The following is a 21814-nucleotide window of genomic DNA, read 5'->3' as shown; positions in this document are numbered from 1 at the left end:
TCCATACATAATATATATCAAGCCACTTATTGAACTTTTTACTGTGCAACAGATATTTTTAGGTAAAACTTGAATGTTTTTTCTCCATTTAAAAATATTTAGTATATTTAAAAATAATAATAAAACAATACATTTTCTTCAAAATGCAGAAACAACGCTTTCTGCCCTGTAGCGGGTAAATATTTAGTTAAAAATATGCCACTTTTGCTGGGATATAGTACATTTTCTGGGCATTCCGAAAACATGGACAACTGAAAATTGACGATTGTTGATATATGACGTTGTTGAAAGGAGTGAGCGATATGATATTCTTCTTCTTCTTACTTCTTATAGATCATCGGATCTGTCTGTTAAGTTATCTGTGTCTTGTGACGTGGACAGGCAGCTGTCACATATCGCTTTTGGGATGATTTTGATCCTTTGATACTGTTGAAAAATATTGAATCAAGAATTGATGTAGAACAAAACAGCAAAGATTTGAAAGAGGTAATTTTCTCATTGATCCTGAATTATCTCATGAGATGTATAGACTAGTTCTTGTAAATAAAAGATAATGTTTGTAGCAATGTGAAAAAATGTGTAAGATTGAAAAGCGTCGAAGAGTATTACAAGTCAAAACAGGTCAATTTTAAAATTTTCGTTAGCAAAATTCAGTACTAGTTCATTTAAACTGTTTTTTTTTTAAAGCCTTTTTTAAAAAATAAACTAAACTTGTAAGTAAAAGATGAATGAAAGTATGATGGGAATGTGTTCGAGATCCTTTTATGAAAAGATGTATGTCTTCTTCTTCCTGGCTCCATCCTAATTTATCATCTTTGCAGACTGTTGTGGTCAGCTCTCCTCGTCCTCAGGCTGTAGGTCCTTCTGTCATGGACAACGTCACCTAGGTCATGCCTTCGTATCATGTTATTTTTCTGCAGCATCCGTGAATTCTTTGGTCTTCCTCTAGATGTCTTTCGAGGAAGATCCATAGCGATTACCTGGTTCACAATATCAAAAATATATCAGCTAAATTTCCCATAATTGGAAAAAAATACCACATAGTAAAAACGGAGTCCTTAATTTATGGAAGTGAAGCATGGAGTTTGCAAAAGGAGGATGAAAGAAGGTTGAATGCAGTCTGAATGCGATCTCTCAGTGCGGCAAGGCCATGTATGGTAGGTGTTCCAATGGTGATATAAGGAAAGGGTGCAAGACTGAGATGAGCACTATCCAGCAAACTAAGGAAGGCGGGTTGGGATGGTTTGGGAAGGATGAGAGTAGACTGGATGCCATCTCTCAGTGCGGCAAGACTATGTATGGTAGATGTTCCAATGGTGATATAAGGAAAGGGTGCAAGGCTGAGATGAGCACTATCCAGCAAACTAAGGAAGGTGTGTTGAGATGGTTTGGGCACGTGGAACCAATAAGTGAGGAAAGATCTGTGAATATCTAGCTGAATAAAAGAACAGAGGAAGACCAAGAATAACATGACTCGATCAAGTATTTCAAATACTTAGGCATCGTCAGATCAGGAAACGGAATAATCGGCGGGTATGTATGAGGAGATGCACGAATGTGGAATAGGGAAAGATTGTTTTGAAAAGACAGATGTTAGACAGTGGTGGTTAGTTAGTTAGTTAGTTAATTTAATTTAATTTAATAAAATATACAACCGTGTGATAATTCAGGATATATATATATATATATATATATATATATATATATATATATATATATATATATATATATATATATATATATATATATATATATATATATATATATATATATATATATATATTTATATATGTATATCTATGTATAATTTCGTCTTATTTTTACATATGTATGACAAAAGGCAATATATCCGTTTATTTTCTGGAAATAATGTACCATAAGTTTTATAAAACGTGCAATATTTTTGTTCAATTTTAAAATAAAAAAAATATTTATTTATTTACATTTTAAATAGGTCGTTTGTTTCGTTCAAGTTTTGTTATATGGAAAAATAAATGTATCAAAAATTATCTCTAAGGAAATTGTGGTTAAAACGTTCACGAATTCTCTATTAAGTTTTCTTTATCGAATCATACATATTTCTTCATCCAGCCCTTATCCGCACATCCAATGGTGCATAGGGCATCAATCGAATTGACGCAGTGTTAAATTGATCGTTGATTATTCGAGCGGATCAGTCTTGAGCTTCGGGTGATGGACTGGGCACTTTACCGTCATATAACTTACTTAATCAAAAAGAGGCGTAGCTCGGCACTACGTTTGTCAATCCGAGTTGAGAAAGCTCACTACGACATTGTCATATTTGTAGCAGTATATAAATATATATATATATATATGTATATATATATATATATATATATATATATATATATATATATATATATATATATATATATATATATATATATATATATATATATATATATATATATATATGTATATATATATATATATATATATATATATATATATATATATATATTTATATATATATGTACATATATATATATATATATATATATATATATATATATATATATATATATATATATATATATATATAAAGCTTTCTCAATCCTACATAGATAGCTCTCGTGAACTCACATATGTACAGAGTCATAAGATTAACGATATATGTATGAGTTCCAAAAAAATATGTAGTGTGGTTATCAATCATGGGTAGAACTGCGAATTTTGCACGTTTGTAAGGCAATTACTTTAACAGACTATGACAGGTCATAAGCCCTGTAAATACCCAGACTTCTTCATCTATGTTGGTATGGCAAATAATACAATAAAGTTGTTATTGGTGATCAGTTTGTTGTATGAATAATAAACGATCAAAATTGCTTTGCGTCTTTTCTATTCAGTGCCCTATGCACCATTGGATTCGTATGAGGGTAGGCAGTATTTTTTTTAAATAATTTGTTGTCGATTTTAATTCAATGTCATCATTCAATATCAAAAAATAATTATTTTTAATAATAGTAGCTATACCAAATTTAGCCAGAAATAATTTTAAATAAAATATTATTAACTGTCCATGTAATATAAACTATGATATCAATATTTTTAAAGTTATATTTTCGTTTGGAAATAATTCTGTTAATTTGTGTAAAAAAAAACGTAGAATTTTTTATAATTTCAATGGCAACTGGGTGACTTGGTTTCAACATTACATTTTTACAACATTATCAAATTTAACGTTCAACCTTTATATATTAATCATCCAAAAAACACGTGATCCGAAGGAGGTTATCAAAAAAACTCATTTGTGTGGAAATCGTAATACGCAGCTCGCCAACTGAGTCGTAGGATACCATGTCCGTACCGACGCGCCGTCATGCGACGACTGAGCGCGATACGGGGGCACTAGATCAAACGAAAGCCTAGAAGTTTAGTTGTCTCGCTCTATCATTATATTAGTACCAAATGTATTAGAATGAAAGAAATGACATGTTATTATCATTATCAAAATTTTAGTTTTAACTTTTCCCGTACTGATCATTAAAAAATTACACGTGATTAGACCTCACTTCATATTTGTGTGGAAATCGTTGTACACAGCTCGCCAACTGAGTCATAGGATACCTTGTTCGAACCGACGCGCCGTCACGCGACGACTGAGTGCGGCTAATGGTACACTAGACCGAACGAAAGCCTAGCTAAAGTAGTTTGGCTGTCTCGCTCTCTCTTTATGGAAGTACCATATGTATTAGAGTGACATGACAAGAAATGACATGTAGCTAGCAGGCAAAAAATTAGCTTCTGAAATATAAGTACGAAGATCTCGTGGCACGTGGCACTGACTGATAGTGCTTTTTATCAACAACAAAAAATATTTTGAAATATTTAACGATTAGAAATTATAAAAATGAAAAAGGGGAAAATTTTCCTTGATATTATTTTTAATATTACAAAAAAACATGGAGTTAGTGGTTCTTATAATACTAAATTTATGGTATTAAAATTCATATATGGTTGATTTCAATCCTTCTGTTAGATCCATCTAGGTTAAAACTAATATTTTTGTTATATTATGATTAGAATTTAAATTAATTTGTGGGAAAATGTGTATTGTTTGATTTCAAAAGCTTAATTTTAGTACACTGTAGTACTATCGCAAAAAGAAAGCTTTTGTATCTGTTTCCACGCCGCATATTTTTTCAGGTATACGACGTACTAAGTCTCGTGCTATCTCTTTTTTTTACATACAATGTTTTACGTTATTCGTCCCCCTAGCGGAGGAAATGAGAAATAAAGACTAATCGCGTCACATCCGGTCTTGAATTTTTAAAGAACTCAGATGACAGATTATAATAAAAAAAAATTTAGTGTGTCCTAATATTTTTTCACAAATCTGGGTTTTGTCCAGTTATGAGGTTATTTTTTTAAATATTATATCTCGACTTGTGAAGAATATGGAAGTCTGGGTATTTACAGAGCTTTCGACGTGTCATAGAGTAGTTTCAGTGATCACTTTTTGCACGCTTCATATTCACATTTCATGAAGGTCTCATATCACATAAAACATTGTATAAACTAAAAAAAGATAAAGAAGTCTAATAGACACTTGTATGAAGAAGAAAGCACGATAATTAGTACGTCGTATACCTTAAAATATCGTCCAAATGCGACTGCGTCGTCACGATTTATTTACCCCCTGGTCATTCCAAAGTAACTCAGTTGCCAGCATACTAAAAATAACTGGTTATTTGTGTAACTATTTAAATAACTAGTTAGTTATTTTTAGTAATCGGTTATTTGATAGTTATTTTTTTGTTAGTGTTGCCTCATGTTGGATAGTGTATATGAATTGCTTGTACATTGTTATAAAGATTGTGTCTTACGCGAACTTGTTCTATACATATTCTGAACTATTAAAAGAATTCACACTAAAGTGCTTTTTATTTTAACCCTTTAGTGTATATTTGAAAAAATATGAAATAAATAACTCAAGTGTATCATTAACCCGTAAGCTGCGGATCGCATCTATTGTCGTTTTTTATAGAAGTGCCGTTGACTGCGGATCGCATGCATAGTCGTTTTTCAACTTTACGTACTTATATCAACACCTATGGATAATTTTTTGCACTTAAATTTGGTTCGAGGCATGGATAAATTAGTTCTCTTTGATTTATTGTCATAAAATATAAAAATTATTTTAATTTAGTGTCAACTTTATCGTGAATACTTCCGGTCGGCTCGTGCTCCGCAGATACGACAGCCGCGTCTTCTATACAGCCGCCATGCTTTAGGCCGCGAGTCCGTAAATGTTAATATTTTTGTGTAAATACACCATAAAAACATAATAAGTAAAGTGCATTGTGTACTGTGAACATCTATGATGGATATCAGAAAGTTTCACTACAAAAAATAGGCAAAAATATGCTTTTTTTGTCAAAAATATTGTAATGTAAAATAATCCAGCACGGGACGGAAAGTTTGACACTCGAAATCGAGCAGCTTAGAGGTTAACGTAGGTAGTGGATCTTTGTCAGACGGGAGGAATATCTAATTTTACATACTCAACCTATAAAGGATTGCATTAGAGTCGTGAAGTGTTTATAAAAGCCGATATAATTAATATTTTAATTCATCATTTTCTTTTGGAAAATTAACCTTCGAAAAGACGTTATTTTCGTAAATTGGCAATGAATGACGTCACAAAAACATGGAGTTATTTTAATGTTGGTGTCATTGCTAAATTACTGGTGGCTATATTTGCTGGTGTCTTTATTTTTAAAACATTTCATTATATTTTAAACTCTAAAAACGATCTCCTGAAAAATCAAGTTTTTTTCATATATGACGTTGTTGAAAGGAGTGAGCGACGCATTCCGTATCTGTGTTTGAAAACGATGCGGCATGTATCGAAACGCGTGTCACAAAAGATTTAAAAAGTAATAACTAAGGAAAACTTAAATTAAAAATGAAAAGATATTACCGCAAAGTGACTGCCGAATGAATTAATTGAAATTTACCTAAATAAACATACTTAAATTTCCGAAGTCGAGATTCAGCTGGCGTTTTTTTAAACGCACGTTTGCGAATAGCCTAAAAATACACCTAGCGAATTTCATTTGAAACTAATGGAATATTTTGATTTTAGTTTTATACGTCTACGCTAGATGGCAGTAACGATCAATATTGAAAATAAAAATATATATATTTCAATTACAAAAATCCCTTTTCTCGTCCCCAATGGTTCATAGGGCACTGCACTGAATTGGCGTTGTATTATCTTGATCGTAATTGCTTAAATAATTATATGAAATAATCACGATTATGATTCAATATGTGTGTGTGTGTGTGTGTTTTAGTTTTTTTTTTAAATAATTTTGTATTTTTTGTATCCCGCTCCATTATGTGGTTAGCGCTTTCGTCTGCCATGATGGTGGTGCATTGGACACTGTTTTTTTTTTTATTTACGCAAAGACAGTAAGGTTAATTTGTTCTACGCTTCAGATATCATTCAAGGGTAGTAAAAAAAAAAATGTGAAAAATTTATGTTTTATTTTTATTTTACATTCTTGGGGATCGAACCCAGGACCTCCAGCTCGATAGCCGAACGCTCTAATCAAACAAAAATTATCAAGCAGCACAAATATTATTGTTGCAATACTGTAGTATCATTTTTATAACAGTGACTGTGAGAAGTGAGTTCATTTCATTGCGTGTTTTTAATTTAATTTAATTATATATATAAAAATATTTGACAGAGAAATTATCATTTAAAAGCTACGGCGAGTCCAAACCAAATTATGGATCGCGATATATTAAATCCATACTCATATGACAATCTTTCAAAGCGTCTGGAAGCTGCTATTGTATCTGGAGATGTAGATCAAGTGAAAGAATTGATAGTGTCATTCGAGGACGCTATGGATGTCAACGAAATCGATGGTGTCGGAGACATATATACAAAACTTGTCGCAATAGCCTGTGAGCATGGAAAATTGGACATGCTGAAGGCCTTGAAAGGGTCCAAAAAGATGTCTGATACCTTCAATCCAGCGTACAGAACGAACAACCACACAGTTTTCTACTATGCACTAAGAACTGAAGATGAAGATATTTTGGAAGAACTGCTGCAAGACGCTGATTCTAAAGTTTTGAATCTTCTGGCAGAAGCTTACGAAGAGATCATAATGAAGAACATGAGGATCTACGAAGCTGTTGAAATGTATGTAGCCGAAAAGCTAATCCCGCTTTGGAGCACTTATAGATTTAAAAAACTAAAGTTAGCCGATAACTGTGAACTGTTGCTGAAAGCTGCTGAAATTTTGTGTAGAGATTATCAAGCGAGAGACGTTGATATGAGGTTTTTGTATCTCGCACGCACAATAGCGTTTCAGATTGAAATACTCAAATGGGACAGCATGTGGAAACACCTCGGGCTTTGCTTGTCGATTTTCATCAAAGGGTTCGTGGAAGGAGACGACATCCATCTGTTCTATCGTTTCCATCTCGACAAAGGCAAGATCTTGAGGTATGTCAGATGCTGCGTGGAGCACAGAGACGTGGACGCGAGGAAGCTGGCCAAGGTGGAAGTCCTGCAGGAGCTGAAAAATGACTTTTTAACCATTTTTAACGTCACGAACTTAGATAGAATGAAGCATTACGCTAGATTCGCCAACGCTGCAAACCCTGAGACGCTGATGGGTAAGAAAACCATCTCGAGAGCTCTGGATTTCCTTTCAAGGTAAGTGTAAAATTAAAGAATTGAATTTTACTCACAAATCAAAAATCGTCAATTTTCAGTTGTGCATGTTTTCGGAATGCCCAGAAAATGTACTATATCCCAGCAAAAGAGGCATATTTTTAACTTAATATTTACCCGCTACAGGGCAGAAAGTGTTGTTTTTGCATTTTTAAGAAAAGGTATTTTTTAAAAAATATACTTAATATTTTCAAATGGAGAAAAAACCTTCAGGTTTTACCTAAAAAGATCTTTTGCACAGTAAAAAGTTCAATAAGTCGCTTGATATTTATTTTTAATACAAAGTATTATATTTTTAAACTTTAAAAACGTTATTATTTAAATGTAACATTGTTTTAAAATCAATATAAATTTAAATTATCATTTATAGTTATTTGAAAACCAAGTTTCTTTTTATTATAAAATGGAAAATCACAAAGTTATTAATATAATAATAAAACCCTTATCCGCACCCCAGTGGTGCATAGGGCACTGCGTCATATAAACGCAGTGTTATCTTGATTGTTTACACATGACGGAAAGGTGATCAGCCCTCCGCTTCAGGTACCAGTCCAGGGTAATATTGAATAAATATGACAGTGAAAAAATCACTTATATTTATTTTACCCCCCTTGAGAATCCGAATCCCTTGAGTAGCCGAACGTGCTGACCATTACACTACGGAGGCGGATATAATTGAATATATATTATATTTAAAAACGTTCTCCTGAAAAATCTAGTTTTTTTTATTTATGTCGTTCTTGAAAGGAGTGAGCGATATGTTAATTTCACTCAATTTTACATCTATATTTTATTTTAACTTTTATTTTTTCATTACTTTTAATTGTTATTACCTTAGAACGGGGCTACTCGAACTTTTATGTGTAACTTGAGCCCAGTACAAAAAAAAATACATCTGTATTTGGTCTACAATAATGAACGTATGGACATGATTCATTGTTTCCCTGACAGGTGACACTTATTGTCACCATACGTTCATTATTGTAGACCAAATACAGATTTAAATCATTGTTTTGTACTGGGCTCAAGTAACACATCAAAGTTCAAGTAGCCCCGTTCTACGGTACTCTTTTTTTACAACCAAATTTGTATTCTTTATATAAGTATTTAGTCCGCCTCCGTAGTGTAATGGTCAGCACGCTCGGCTACCGTTCTGGAGGTCCCGGGTTCGATTCCCAGGGGGGGGTCAAATAAATATAAGAGATTTTTTCACTGTTATATTTGTTCAATACTACCCTGGACTTGTACCTGAAGCGGAGGGCTGATCACCTTTCCTTCATGTGTAAACGATCAAGATAGCACTGCGTTTACATGAAGCAGTGCCCTATGCACCATTGGGGTGCGGATAAGGGTTGTTTTATTATTATTAAGTATTTACCCTGCACCTTTATTTGTTTCAGTAAGCTTGTTGTGTTCTAATCTAATTGATGAAAAACATTTAAACAATTTGTATCGCACTGTATTTCATTTCTTGGAATATGTTTTACATTGTTTGTGAACCATGGATAAATAAAAATAATAAAATATGGTAGTAATACAAAATATTACAACTCATTCTACCCATGTTTGACAACCACACCACATAAATTTTTGGAACTCCTACATATATTGATCAATCTCGTGACACAGTACATATCGCTCACTCCTTTCAAGAACGACATAAATCAAAATACTTGATTTTTCAGGAGAGCGTTTTTAATGTTTAATATTAAAATACAATGTATTAAAAATAAATATCAAGCAACTTATTGAACTTTTTACTGTGCAACAGATTTTTTAGGTAAAACCTGAAGGTTTTTTCTCCATTTGAAAAATATTTAGAATTTTTGTAAAAACAATTAAACAATACCTTTTCTTCAAAATGCAAAAACAACACTTTCTACCCTGTAGCGGGTAAATATTAAGTTAAAAATATGCCGCTTTTGCCGGGATATAGTACATTTTGTGGGCCTTCCGAAAACATGCACAACTGAAAATTAACCATTTTTGATTTATGACATTCTTGAAAGGAGTGAGCGATATGACAACATTTTGAGCGTGCTCAATTTTTTTTTATAAATATACCAAATATTTTTCAAATGGAGAAAAAACATTCAGGTTTTACCTAAAAAGATCTGTTGCACAGTCAAAAGTTTAATAAGTGGCTTGATATTTATTTTTAATACATTTTTTATATTCTTAAACTTGAAAAATCAAGTTTTTTTTATATATGACGTTGTATATATAAGGAGTGAGCAATATCTCGACAGACTTCTATATTCTTTTTTGATCTTTATTGAGATGTCAATTTAAAATAGACTTTTCGAGATTTTTCGTTAATTTTCTTCTAATTTTTAATTATTATTTTTGGTCTCGTTACTTTACAGATTCTTGGACTCCCCTCACATCAACCCCGAGCTGCGCAGTGTGCTGAAAATCGCGGGCGGTCTGCGCATGTCTCCACCTCGCCAGAAGACCGAGGACTTCTTCGCCCGGCTGCTGCAGATCCTGACGCACATCTTGTTTGCGAAGAAATTCACAGTTTTCAAGTATTTCCTTAACAAAATATCCCAAGGCGAGTGCTATGAAGAGATGTTTAGGGTTTTCAGAGGTTCCAGGTATGCGGAAACGCTCAAAGAAGCCAAACAGCATATAGGACTAGCCACAGCGTATAAGAGGTTCAAGCTCAAAATCATCGCAGGGCTTTATGAAGTCGACAAGCTGTTTCAAAAGTTCGACAGCTTGCTTAGCAAGAAAATTCAGAGGAAGCCTACTAAGTATTCCATAGTTGTCAGTATCGTTTTGGGTTATGGACCTCCAGAAACGCGTCCCAAATTCACAAACCCTCCGAATTTCGCTGTGAAGTGCGCGCTGGACAGTGTGTCGTCCATGTTGACTGTAGGCCAGCTCAAAGCGGTGGCGCTACATTCCAAATACGTCATGAATAAGGTTGGGATTCAGTTGGAGCATCAGAGGAGATCAGGAATTGTTGATGCCAGGATGGAGTCCAACTTCGCCGATGTCGAAGAACCGTTCTTCCACATCTGCTTTATAGCTGCTTTAGAAACGGGACACGTTGATCTCTTGCAAAACTACGCCAACATGTTCTTTATCGAACACTTCAGACCTGAATTGGTTTGCGAAAGAACCGTTACGACTGTGGAAGAACTGAGGCAAATGGTGGACGAATGCGAAGACCTCTTGATCCCTGCCATCGAAGTCTCGTTAGAGGACATCCTGTCCGAGTCCTGTAGTCCCCTTGTAGCGGATGTCCGGTGCCCTCTCCTGTGCCATTCGGTCATTTTGGATTGGTTGAAAAACAGCTCTCCTATTCTCGAGTTGGTGTGTCCACCGCCGCCCATCGCTTTGGCTGTCGTATCGTATCAACTGGCCACGCAAAGCAACGACAACACTTGCAACTTTACCGTGAGCGACTCGAAAGACAGGTTCGAAAAGGAGCTATACGAAATTGCCAATCAAGAAGATATGTATAAGACAGCTGAAACGGGCAGTCTGGAAGACTTTATAGAGTGCAAGCGTGAAGGAGGTGATATGGAGTCTTCGGACATATTGAACAGATGTTCGTTGCACCTCGCTGCTAAAGGAAATAAACTCGATACGGTGATGTATATACTCGAGGTTCAGAGCTGCAGATCGCGGACAGATTTCGCCGGAGAGACTCCGATGCATACGGCAGCTGTCGCAGGCAATCCGGCAGTATTGCAACTCCTTTTAGAGCGAGGGTTGGACTTAAAAGCCGAGGATGGGGAAAACCGAACTCCGCTGCATTTGGCGGCCAAAAATGGACGCGCCGAAGCTATCGTCAAGCTGTTGGAGCTAGGAGCTAACAAGAAAAAGAAAGACGCCAAGTCGCTGCTTCCTCTTCACCACGCTATCAAAGGAGGTCATCTGTCGGCCGTGGACGTCCTGCTCGCTCGAGATGAGAGCCCCGACTGCGAGCGCGTCGCGGGCGGCCACACTCCGCTGTCGCTGGCCGCCGAGTACGGTCACGCGCACTTGGTGTCGTACCTCCTGGACCGGCGGGCCGACGCCCGCAGCGAGAACGACGTCGGCGGGCATCCCTTGCATCTGGCCGCGCAGTACGGCCACACGGAAGCGATGCGAGTCCTGCTGGACCGGGGGGCCAGCGTGCAGGCCGCGGCCGCGGACGAGCGGACTCCACTGTTCTACGCTGTGGCCGGCGGCCACGATGCCGCCGTGAGGCTGCTCTTAGAGCGCGGCGCGGCGCCTCGAGCCGCGTCCCAGCCGACGCTGCGGACCCCGCTCCACGTGGCCGCCGATAGCGGCAACGCTCCGATCGCCGACTTGCTCATACGTTACGGAGCTGCGGTGGACGCTCTGTCCTCCGACGGGATGACTCCTCTGCACGCGGCGGCGCGCGCGGGGCACACGGACGCCGCGCGCCTCCTGCTGCTGCGCGGAGCCAGCGCGGCCGCCTGCGACGCCTCCGGTGGCACCGCCCTGCACTGGGCCGCCCGGGCCGCCGGCGCACCGCTCCTGCAGTCGCTGCTGCTACAGGGAACGCGACTAGAAGCCACGGACGTCAGGAGACACACTCCGCTCGCCGTGGCGGTCGAGCACGGAAACAAAGAAGCCGTGATAACGCTACTAGCCAGCGGTGCCAACATCAATTGCATAGATGATAAGTTTCGTTCTCCGCTACATTTAAGCGCGATCAATCCCGACCCGGATATCGTGAACCTTCTTCTAAAACGCGGAGCGAACGTCAAAGCTAAAGACGCCGCTCGTAATACCGCGCTGCATCTGGCCATCAAGACCGGCAACAGCGAGAACGCGGCGTTGTTAATTAAAGCCGAATCTTCGCTGACGGAGCCGGACGAGTTGAAGTACCTGCCCATCCACCTCGCGGCGCTGGAGTCCGACAGTGACACCATTCGGGAGCTGGTGAGCGCCGGGGCCTCCACGGAGGCGGCGTGCCACGACGGATCCACGGCCCTCCACCTGGCAGCCAGCCTGGCCAGCGTCGCGACGGTGCGCACGCTCCTGCGCGCCGGGGCCAGCGTGCGCGCGCGCGGGGAGGACATGCTCACCCCGCTCGCCATGGCCGTGCACACCAACTCCGTGGAAATAGTGGAAGTCTTGCTCGCCGCCGGCTCCGACGTCAACGCGACCAACGGCCTGCCGCTGTGCGCGGCCGTGACCACGGAGAACATGCAGTTGATAGACATGCTGCTGAAGCACAAGAAGATCAAAGTGAATTTGAAGGTGTCGTACGGACAGACGCCGCTGCACTTGGCCGCCAGGAAGGGGAACTTAGATATCGCCCGAAGACTGATCGCGATGGGTGCCTCCGTGAACGCCGTCTCGAACGATCTGCTGAGCCCTTTGCACTTGACCACCGACGTCAAGATGGCGGAGCTGCTCCTCAACAGCGGCGCGAAACTAGAAGCTACAGGACCGGAAAACATTACCCCTCTTCACGCGGCTGTCTCCTCGGGCCAAGGCGATATGGTGCGGCTGCTGATATCCCGCGGAGCGGCTGCCAAGCAGCGCCCGTCGCCCGCTTTGCACAATCCCCTCTTTGTCGCGGCAGAGAACGGTTACGTGGACGTGGCGCGAGCGCTGATCGAGAGCGACCGGTCCCTGGTGGGGTGCCGAGAGTCCAGCGAAGGAACGGCCCTTCACGTCGCCGCGCTGAACGGCCATCTGCCGATGATCGAGTACCTGGTCGGCGAGGGCTACAAGCCGAGCCGTGGCAACCGGAGCAGAGACAAGCCCATCCACCTCGCGGCCCAGGAGGGCCACCTGCCCGCGGCGCTGTTCTTTGTGACCTTCGACTCCGCCCTTATAGAGAGCAAGGGCGAGTACGACAGGACTCCTTTGCACTACGCGGTCGTCAGCGAGACCGTCTCGGTGACGGCCATGCTGGTCGACCACGGAGCGGACGTAAACGCGCGCGACCAGGGAGGCGCGACTCCGCTACACCTGGCCGCCTGCACCGGGATTGTTGAAATGGTCAACTACCTCCTGGCCCACGGGGCTTACTACAACATCGAAGATCAACTGGCGCACAAACCTATAGATATGGCTTCGGACCAAACCGCGCAGTACGCGGCGCTGTTCGAAACCGACAAACTGTTCCGAGCTGCCGAGAAAAATATTTCCGAGGACGTCGACAGTTGCTCGCGGAAGGGAGCTCCCGTGGATTCTAGAGACAAGGATGGTTTGACCCCTCTGCACGTGGCCTGCCGGAGCGGCAGCTTGAGGGCGGTGCGCGCTCTACTGAGGTGGGGGGCGAGCCCCGTGACGCGCAGCCCCGCGGGCGTCACGCCGGCGCACTTCGCCTGCATCGCCGCTCGCTCCGACATCTTGGAGCTTCTGTTGTCCCACGGAGCTTCGTACGAGTCCTCCGACGACAGCGGCAGGACTCTATCGCAGTGCACCGAAGACAGATGTGTCCATTTATTGCTTAGAATCGTGGAGAAGATGTTCAGCGACTTCAAAACGTGCGACGCGTCAGCGGTCCAGGAGATGTACAAGTTGAGAGGAACGGGTACGCTGAAAGCGGTGGCAAACGCGACTAACAACGAAGGAAAAACCCTGCTCGTGACGGCCTTGGAGGCGTGCTTCCCGGACGTGGCCCAACTCCTGCATCTTCTCTCTGGAAACCTGCACGAAGATATGAAGCAGGTGGTCAGAAAACTGGAGACTCATCAGTTTGCGGAAGCTCTCGAACAGCTGCGAATCATGCTGAACCACGCGCAGGACACTTTGGGAGACGGACCTGCCGCCTGGAACATCGAAATACAAATGGCGTTGATATCTTTCAAGCGAGCAAATTACGCGGAAGCTCTGGCAGCTTTCCGAAAGATCCACGAGAAGCAAAGTCACTCTCTCGGGATTGACAGCACATATACCTTGGAGACCAGAGTCCACATCGCCCTGACTCTACATCGCCAAGGCCGCAACCAAGAAGCGCTTCAGATATTTTCTCTGGCTTACGATAAGCAGGTGGGCATATTGGGAGAAGACCATCCGACAGTTTTGGAGACCATATTTCTCAAAGCTACGGTAATCGACAAGATGGGGGCGTATCAAGAGGCTCTGGATATTTACGAAAGAGTCCTGGAAAAGAGGGCAGCGCATTTAGGAGAAAACCATCCCAACTGCTTGCTCATTCGCTCCAACATAGCCATCGTCAACAAGAAGCTAGGAAAATTCTCCAAGAGCGTCGAAATGCTGCGAGCTATTCACAACGCTAGAGCTGAACTCCTCGGCGCTGGACATTCCGACACCATTCAAACGCTCAAAAACCTGGCTGACGTTTACTTGGATGACGGAGACTACGAACACGCTCTGGTCGTGTTGAAAGATATGTACGAACTCCAGCTGTCGGAACTAGGCTCCGACCATCCCGACTTCCTCGCTACCCAGAGCGCCTTGGGAGGCCTTCATTACACCATGGGCAACTGGAACGCCTCCATGCGTCACTACATGGCCAGCATACACAAGAGGAAGGCCATCCTCGGCTTCGAACACCCTGAGATCCTGGCAGCCCAATACAAACTATCTGTCATCAACTTCAGACTGTGTTTCGTAGGGAACATGGCAGTCAATTTATGCGACCTGGAAGATTCGGATCTCTTCGCCGCCATAGACTCTGGAAACACAGATCTCCTAGAAGATATGATTTCACGCGGGATGGACATACACATAAGAGATGCCCACGACCGCACTCCTATACACATAGCAGCAAACAACGGACACACTGTGATTGTAAAAATCTTGCTAGACGCCGGCGGAGACGTCGCAGCCACAGCGAAAGACGGACGAACAGCTCTACATATGGCCGCAGCAAAAGGATTCGCAACGATCGCCGAAACCCTTCTCAAAGCAATCCAACAAAAAAAACCAGAGAATTTCAACCAGTTCTTAGACGCAGGAATCAAAGGGTCTTTGGAGACTGCTTTGCACCTCGCTGCTCAAGCAGACCACCATTCGATCGTGACTCTACTCCTCATATACGGAGCCAATTACAACTGCTTGAACAAGGCTGGTGAAACTCCAGCGGAGCTGGCCTCTAGCAGGCAGGTCAAACAGGTCCTTACAATGGTAGATCGCGTAGTTCGAGACGTCCTGGGAGGACACTCCGCCAACTTGGAACGCCTGGGGAGCATGAAGCCTGAAGAGGTGGTCGCTGTCCTGAACGCTAGAGATCGCAGGGCCATGACGGCCATCAAGATCGCTTGCTCGTGCAACCATATAGTCGTGGCCAAGCAACTCGCCATTTTGCTTAAGGATAGCCTGAACACTGTGAAGGCGGCTTTAGAGTCTTAAAAAACAAACCTAAAATACAAATGACCATTTTAAATACTGGAAAAGTAACAATCAATTTTATAAAATATTTGTCTTCATGTTAAACATAGCTCATATTGAACATAGCTCATCTTTCATTGTAATCATATTGACTACTGTCATCTTTCGATGTTATTTATATTCACTCTGAGGAAATGTCTTATTTTAATGTTAAAATTAATGACAACATCATCAATTACAACATCATCTTTCAAAGAAATGTAGTAAATTTCATCTTTTAATGTTTTTATTATGTACGCGATGTTATCTTTCTGTATAATTATATTTACCTTTCATTTTAAGCATATTGACCTACTTTAATTTTCAATGATATTATTAAATTTATTTAATGACTACATCATCTTTTTTATATAATTTTATTAACTTTTACATTATTGATCTTTGCTGTAATTGACTGTAGGTTATCTTTCGATTTAAAATTATATTATGGACTCTGTATGTTTTTATGTAATACAATTTGCTTAAGTTCATCTTTCATTGCAATCACATTGACATCTTTCAATTGTTTAATTATATTATCGACTCTACATCATCTTTGTGTGTAATTCTATTTACTAAAGCTCATCTTTCATTGCAATCACATCGACTATAGGTCATCTTTCAATGTTATCTTTATTCACTCGGCTTAATGTTTGTACGTAATTATAATATATTAACGATAGCTCATCTTTCATTGCAATCACATTGACATCTTTCAATTGTTTAATTATATTATCGACTCTACATCATCTTTGTGTGTAATTCTATTCACTAAAGCTCATCTTTCATTGTAATCACATCGACTATAGGTCATCTTTCAATGTTATCTTTATTCACTCGGCTTAGTGTTTGTACGTAATTATAATATATTAAAAATAGCTCATCTTTCATTGCAATCACATTGACATCTTTCAATAGTATAATTATATTATCAATTTTACATCATCTTTGTGTGATTCTATTTACTAAAGCTCATCTTTCATTGCAATCACATTGACATCTTTCAATAGTATAATTATATTATCAACTCTACATCATCGTTGTGTGTAATTCTATTTACTAAAGCTCATCTTTCATTGTAATCGCATCGACTATAGGTCATCTTTCAATGTTACCTTTATTCATTCAGCTTTATGTTTGTACGTAATTATAATATATTAACGTTAGCTCATCTTTCATTACAATCCTATGTCAATAAATGTCCAATTTCAATTTCAATAGTATTGACTCTACGTTATATTTTTATGTTTATTAAATTTACTTCACTTCATCTTTCATTGTAATCATATTGGGTAAATATCATCTTTCAATGTAAATATTTTTTTGTGTCATCTTTTATATAATTATTTTAACTTATTGAAAATCATCTTTCATTGTAATCACATTGACCATAGGTCATCTTTCAATGCTATCATTATTGACTATCTACATAATTTTTAAAAGAGTATTTTATCATTTTTACTAAAGCTCATCTTTCATTGTAATTATATGGAACAAATGTTATCTTTCAATCTTAGTACAATAATATTGACTCACTATCATCTTTTTAGATAATTTTATTTAATAATGCTCATCTTTCACTATCATATTTACTAAAGCTCATCTTTCATTGTAATTATACGGAACAAATGCTATCTTTCAATCTTAGTACAATAATATTGACTCACTATCATCTTTTTACATAATTTTATTTGATAATGCTCATCTTTCACTATAATCATATTTACTAAAGCTCATCTTTCATTGTAATTATATGGAACAAATGTTGTCTTTCAATCTTAGTACAATAATATTGACTCACCATCGTCGTTTTACATAATTTTATTCAATAATGCTCATCTTTCACTTTAATCATATTTACTAAAGCTCATCTTTCAACGTTATCGTATTTACTTTAAATCATTTTTCAATACAATTTTAATTTATGTTTATCATTTCTCAATTTCATTAATATTGACAAGTGTTTGACTTTTATACTGAGTTGAAAATGTACAAGGATGTTTTCTGTTAAAATAAGGGTCAATTTAAAAATTCATATTTCAATGACCTATTTCTTATGATATTTCAATTAAATGATAAATGATGAAATTCAATTGTTTTATTTGTTGTTGAATAATGCAGTAGAAATGCGATCACTCGGACGAATGTGCGGCAAGTCGATGTGTGCGAGACGTTCCAATGGATTTCAATGAATTACTTTAAATCAGTACCCAACTGTGTGATAATTATTTATTTTCTCTTTTTTGTTTTACTAAATGAGTGCCCTATGCACCATCAAAACGCGGAAACGCGGCACACAATTAGTAGACATATTACTAATTGTGTGGTTGAACTTAGAGTTGAATATAACTACTTAACTAACTAATCAACCATCATGCTAAGTCCTCGCAGGGGTAGGCAGAGATGATAGAATGCCACACGAATCTGACTTCACATCTCAGCCTTGCACCCTTTCCTTATATCACCATTGGAACATCTACCATACATGGTCTTGCCGCACTGAGAGATGGCATCCCGACTGCATCCAGTCTACTCTCATCCTTCCCAAACCATCCCAACCCGCCTTCCTTAGTTTGCTGGATAGTGCTCATCTCAGCCTTGCACCCTTTCCTTATATCACCATTGGAACATCTACCATACATGGTCTTGCCGCACTGAGAGATGGCATCCCGACTGCATCCAGTCTACTCTCATCCTTCCCAAACCATCCCAACCCGCCTTCCTTAGTTTGCTGGATAGTGCTCATCTCAGCCTTGCACCCTTTCCTTATATACCATTGGAACACCTACCATACATGGTCCTGCCGCACTGAGAGATGGCATCCCGACTGCATACAGTCTACTTTCATCCTTCTTCTGCCAACTCCTTGCTTTACTTCCATACATTAGGGACTCCGTTGTGTACTGCCAGTTTAGCTTTCGCTGATAGTCCTTTATTTGCTATAACTGGTTTCAGTACACCATTCACTGTGTTCCCATTCGGGGTTTAATGTACCTACATTTAATAAAAAAAATCTCATTGTATATAAATTTATTTATAATTCTTGAATAATTTAGAATAAATTAATAAATCCATATTTAAACGGAACGTTGATCTTTCCATAAAATAATTGTTGGGTAAGTCAAACCACAGCGTAGTGCAGTGGCTAGAGCGCCTGTCTACTGAGAACGAAGGTCCAGGTTCGTCATGTATATATATATATATATATATTTATATATATATATATATATACCTATATATATATATATATATATATATATATATATATATATATATATATATATATATATATATATTTATATGTATATATATATATATATATATATATATATATATATATATATATATATATATATATATATATATATATATATATATATATATATATATATATATATATATATGGGTACAACATTTGTTTGTCCAAATAATTGATTATAAATCTGGATTGTCTCCAATATGGAGTTATTTTTTGTATTATTTTTTGACATCTCAACATAGATGAAGAACAATATGGAAGTCTGGGCTTACGACCGTCATAGGCTGGTAGAGGTGATCACTTTACACACGTGTAACATTCACCATTTTACCCATGATTGACACTACTCAAATTTCGGGAGTTGTTTCTATCTTTATACAAAAATACTTACTATAAATTATAAAAAAACACTATTTCTTTTTTTTTTAAATCTTAAAAAAACCATTTATGTGAGTCTGAGTGGCTCATTATTAGAAATAGGTATTAAATTGTGGTAGAGGGGGGTCGAACCCAGAAAATGCCTTGGAATCACGTTATCTTTCTGCAGCATCCATGAATTCTTTGGTCTTCCTCTAGATGCCTTTCGAGGAAGATCCATGACTAATATCCCGGTTAACAATATGATCAGGTTCTCTGCGTCCTATGTGCCCATACCACCTCCAATTGCCTTTCCCCTACCTTACTATCAATGTATGTAGCTATATATTTTTTTTTTTTTTTTTTGACATCTCATCAAAGATGAAGAAGAATATGGAAGTCTGGGCATTTACGGGGCTTACGACCGTCATAGGCTGGTTTAAGTGATCACTTTACACACGTGTAACATTCACCAATTCTACCCATTATTGACAACCACACTACTCAAATTCTTGGAAGTTCTATATATATGAACCAATTTAGAAACCTTGTTCATGAATCACTAGAACTTCACTAGAGACATCTGTTGGTGAGATGTAAAGAAGCTTTTTTATTAAGCAGAAACTCTTATATTAGTATGTGAGATCCGAATCCTGGATTATAATCACACACATGAGAAACGCCAGAAAATACCATTTTCATTTTATTAAGCTTATAATTAGACCAGATAATTTATTTACAACATTTTGAGTGTGTCCAAATACTTGTTCACAAAATCTGGATTATCTCCAATTACAGGAGTAATATATTATTTTCATATTATTTTTTGACATCTCATCAAAGATGAAGAAGAATATGGAAGTCTGGGCATTTACGGGGCTTAAAAAATAATATGAAAATAACTCCTGTAATTGGAGATAATCCAGATTTTGTGAACAAGTATTTAGACACACTCAAAATGTTGTAACTATATTTTTATTCGAATATAGATACGTTATGGAGTTTTATGAAAATAATACAAATTCAACGAAGTATTGTACCGAAAACATAGTACAGTAATCGCGTGACTCCATTGTCCTAAGTCATCATTTCACAATGTCGTACATCAACTTACTTAGTGACAATTATATGCATTTTCTTCATGGCCGTCACAAATAGCTTCATTATTGTTTTCATCAATCACGCAGAGAGTAGGCAGAGAGGATAGAACGCCGAAAAAACGGCTAAAAGATATGTTATATGTAAAATGTGTCGACTAAACGTACGCTTTTTAAACGAATGCAATATGGGAAATGTGTGTGTATTATTATATGCTAATCACTGTATATACATGCAGAATGCAGTCGAAATGAATGTGTGTATATATATATATATATATATATATATATATATATATATATATATATATATATATATATATATATATATATATATATATATATATATATATATATATATATATATATATATATATATATATATATATATATATATATATATATATATATATATATATATATATATATATATATATATATATACGGATGAAAGTAGACTGAATGCAGTCAAAATGCGATCTCTCAGAAGAATGTGCGACAAAACGATGTATCATAGATGTTCGAATAGTGAAATAACGAAGGAATGCAAAGCTGAGATAAGCACTATCGGATAAAATTAAGAAAGGTGTGTTGAGATGGTTTGGACATGTGGAACGAATGAGTGAGGAAAGAACGGTACAAAAAATTTATGAGGCGAATGTAATTGGAAAAATGTGCAGAGGAAGACCGAGAAAAACTTGGCACGATCAGGTATGCCAAATACTTGAAAGCAGTCAGTTTAGGAGTCGAAACAATCTGCGGGTGTGTATGAGGAGATGCATGAACGTGGAAGAGGCGAGGAATGTTTGCAAAGACAGAGTGGTGTGGCGTTCTATCCTCTCTGCCTTCCCCTGCGGCAAGCGGCGAGATGGTTAGTTAGTTAGTAATATATATATATATATATATATATATATATATATATATATATATATATATATATATATATATATATATATATATATATATATATATATATATATATATATATATATATATATATATATATATATATATATATATATATATATATATATATATATATATATATATATATATATATAT

At 38.1% G+C, this 21814-nt stretch overlaps 1 protein-coding gene across 1 annotated transcript; it reads left to right on the top strand.

Moving 5' to 3' along the window:
- Positions 1 to 7631: 7631 nt before the first annotated feature.
- LOC148301837 (uncharacterized) lies at positions 7632 to 16029 on the top strand. Its single transcript, XM_088272658.1, has 2 exons — positions 7632 to 7705; positions 10090 to 16029. Exons 1-2 carry the CDS (start codon positions 7662 to 7664, stop codon positions 16019 to 16021), a joined length of 5976 nt encoding a protein of 1991 aa, XP_088128784.1. The 5' UTR covers positions 7632 to 7661; the 3' UTR covers positions 16022 to 16029.
- The last annotated feature ends 5785 nt before the right edge of the window (positions 16030 to 21814 follow it).

Source organism: Brachycentrus maculatus, unplaced genomic scaffold, assembly GCF_059751285.1.
Source record: "Brachycentrus maculatus isolate JH-2025_06_01 unplaced genomic scaffold, ASM5975128v1 h1tg000513l, whole genome shotgun sequence".
Lineage (NCBI taxonomy): Eukaryota > Metazoa > Arthropoda > Insecta > Trichoptera > Brachycentridae > Brachycentrus > Brachycentrus maculatus.
This window is presented reverse-complemented; position numbering and strand designations above follow the sequence as displayed.

Coding starts and splice junctions, on each gene's coding strand:
- LOC148301837 (XM_088272658.1), top strand. CDS start 7,662: ATGGGTAAGAAAACCATCTCGAGAGCTCTGGATTTCCTTTCAAG. Junction 7,706..10,089: donor GCTCTGGATTTCCTTTCAAG/GTAAGTGTAAAA, acceptor GTTACTTTACAG/ATTCTTGGACTCCCCTCACA.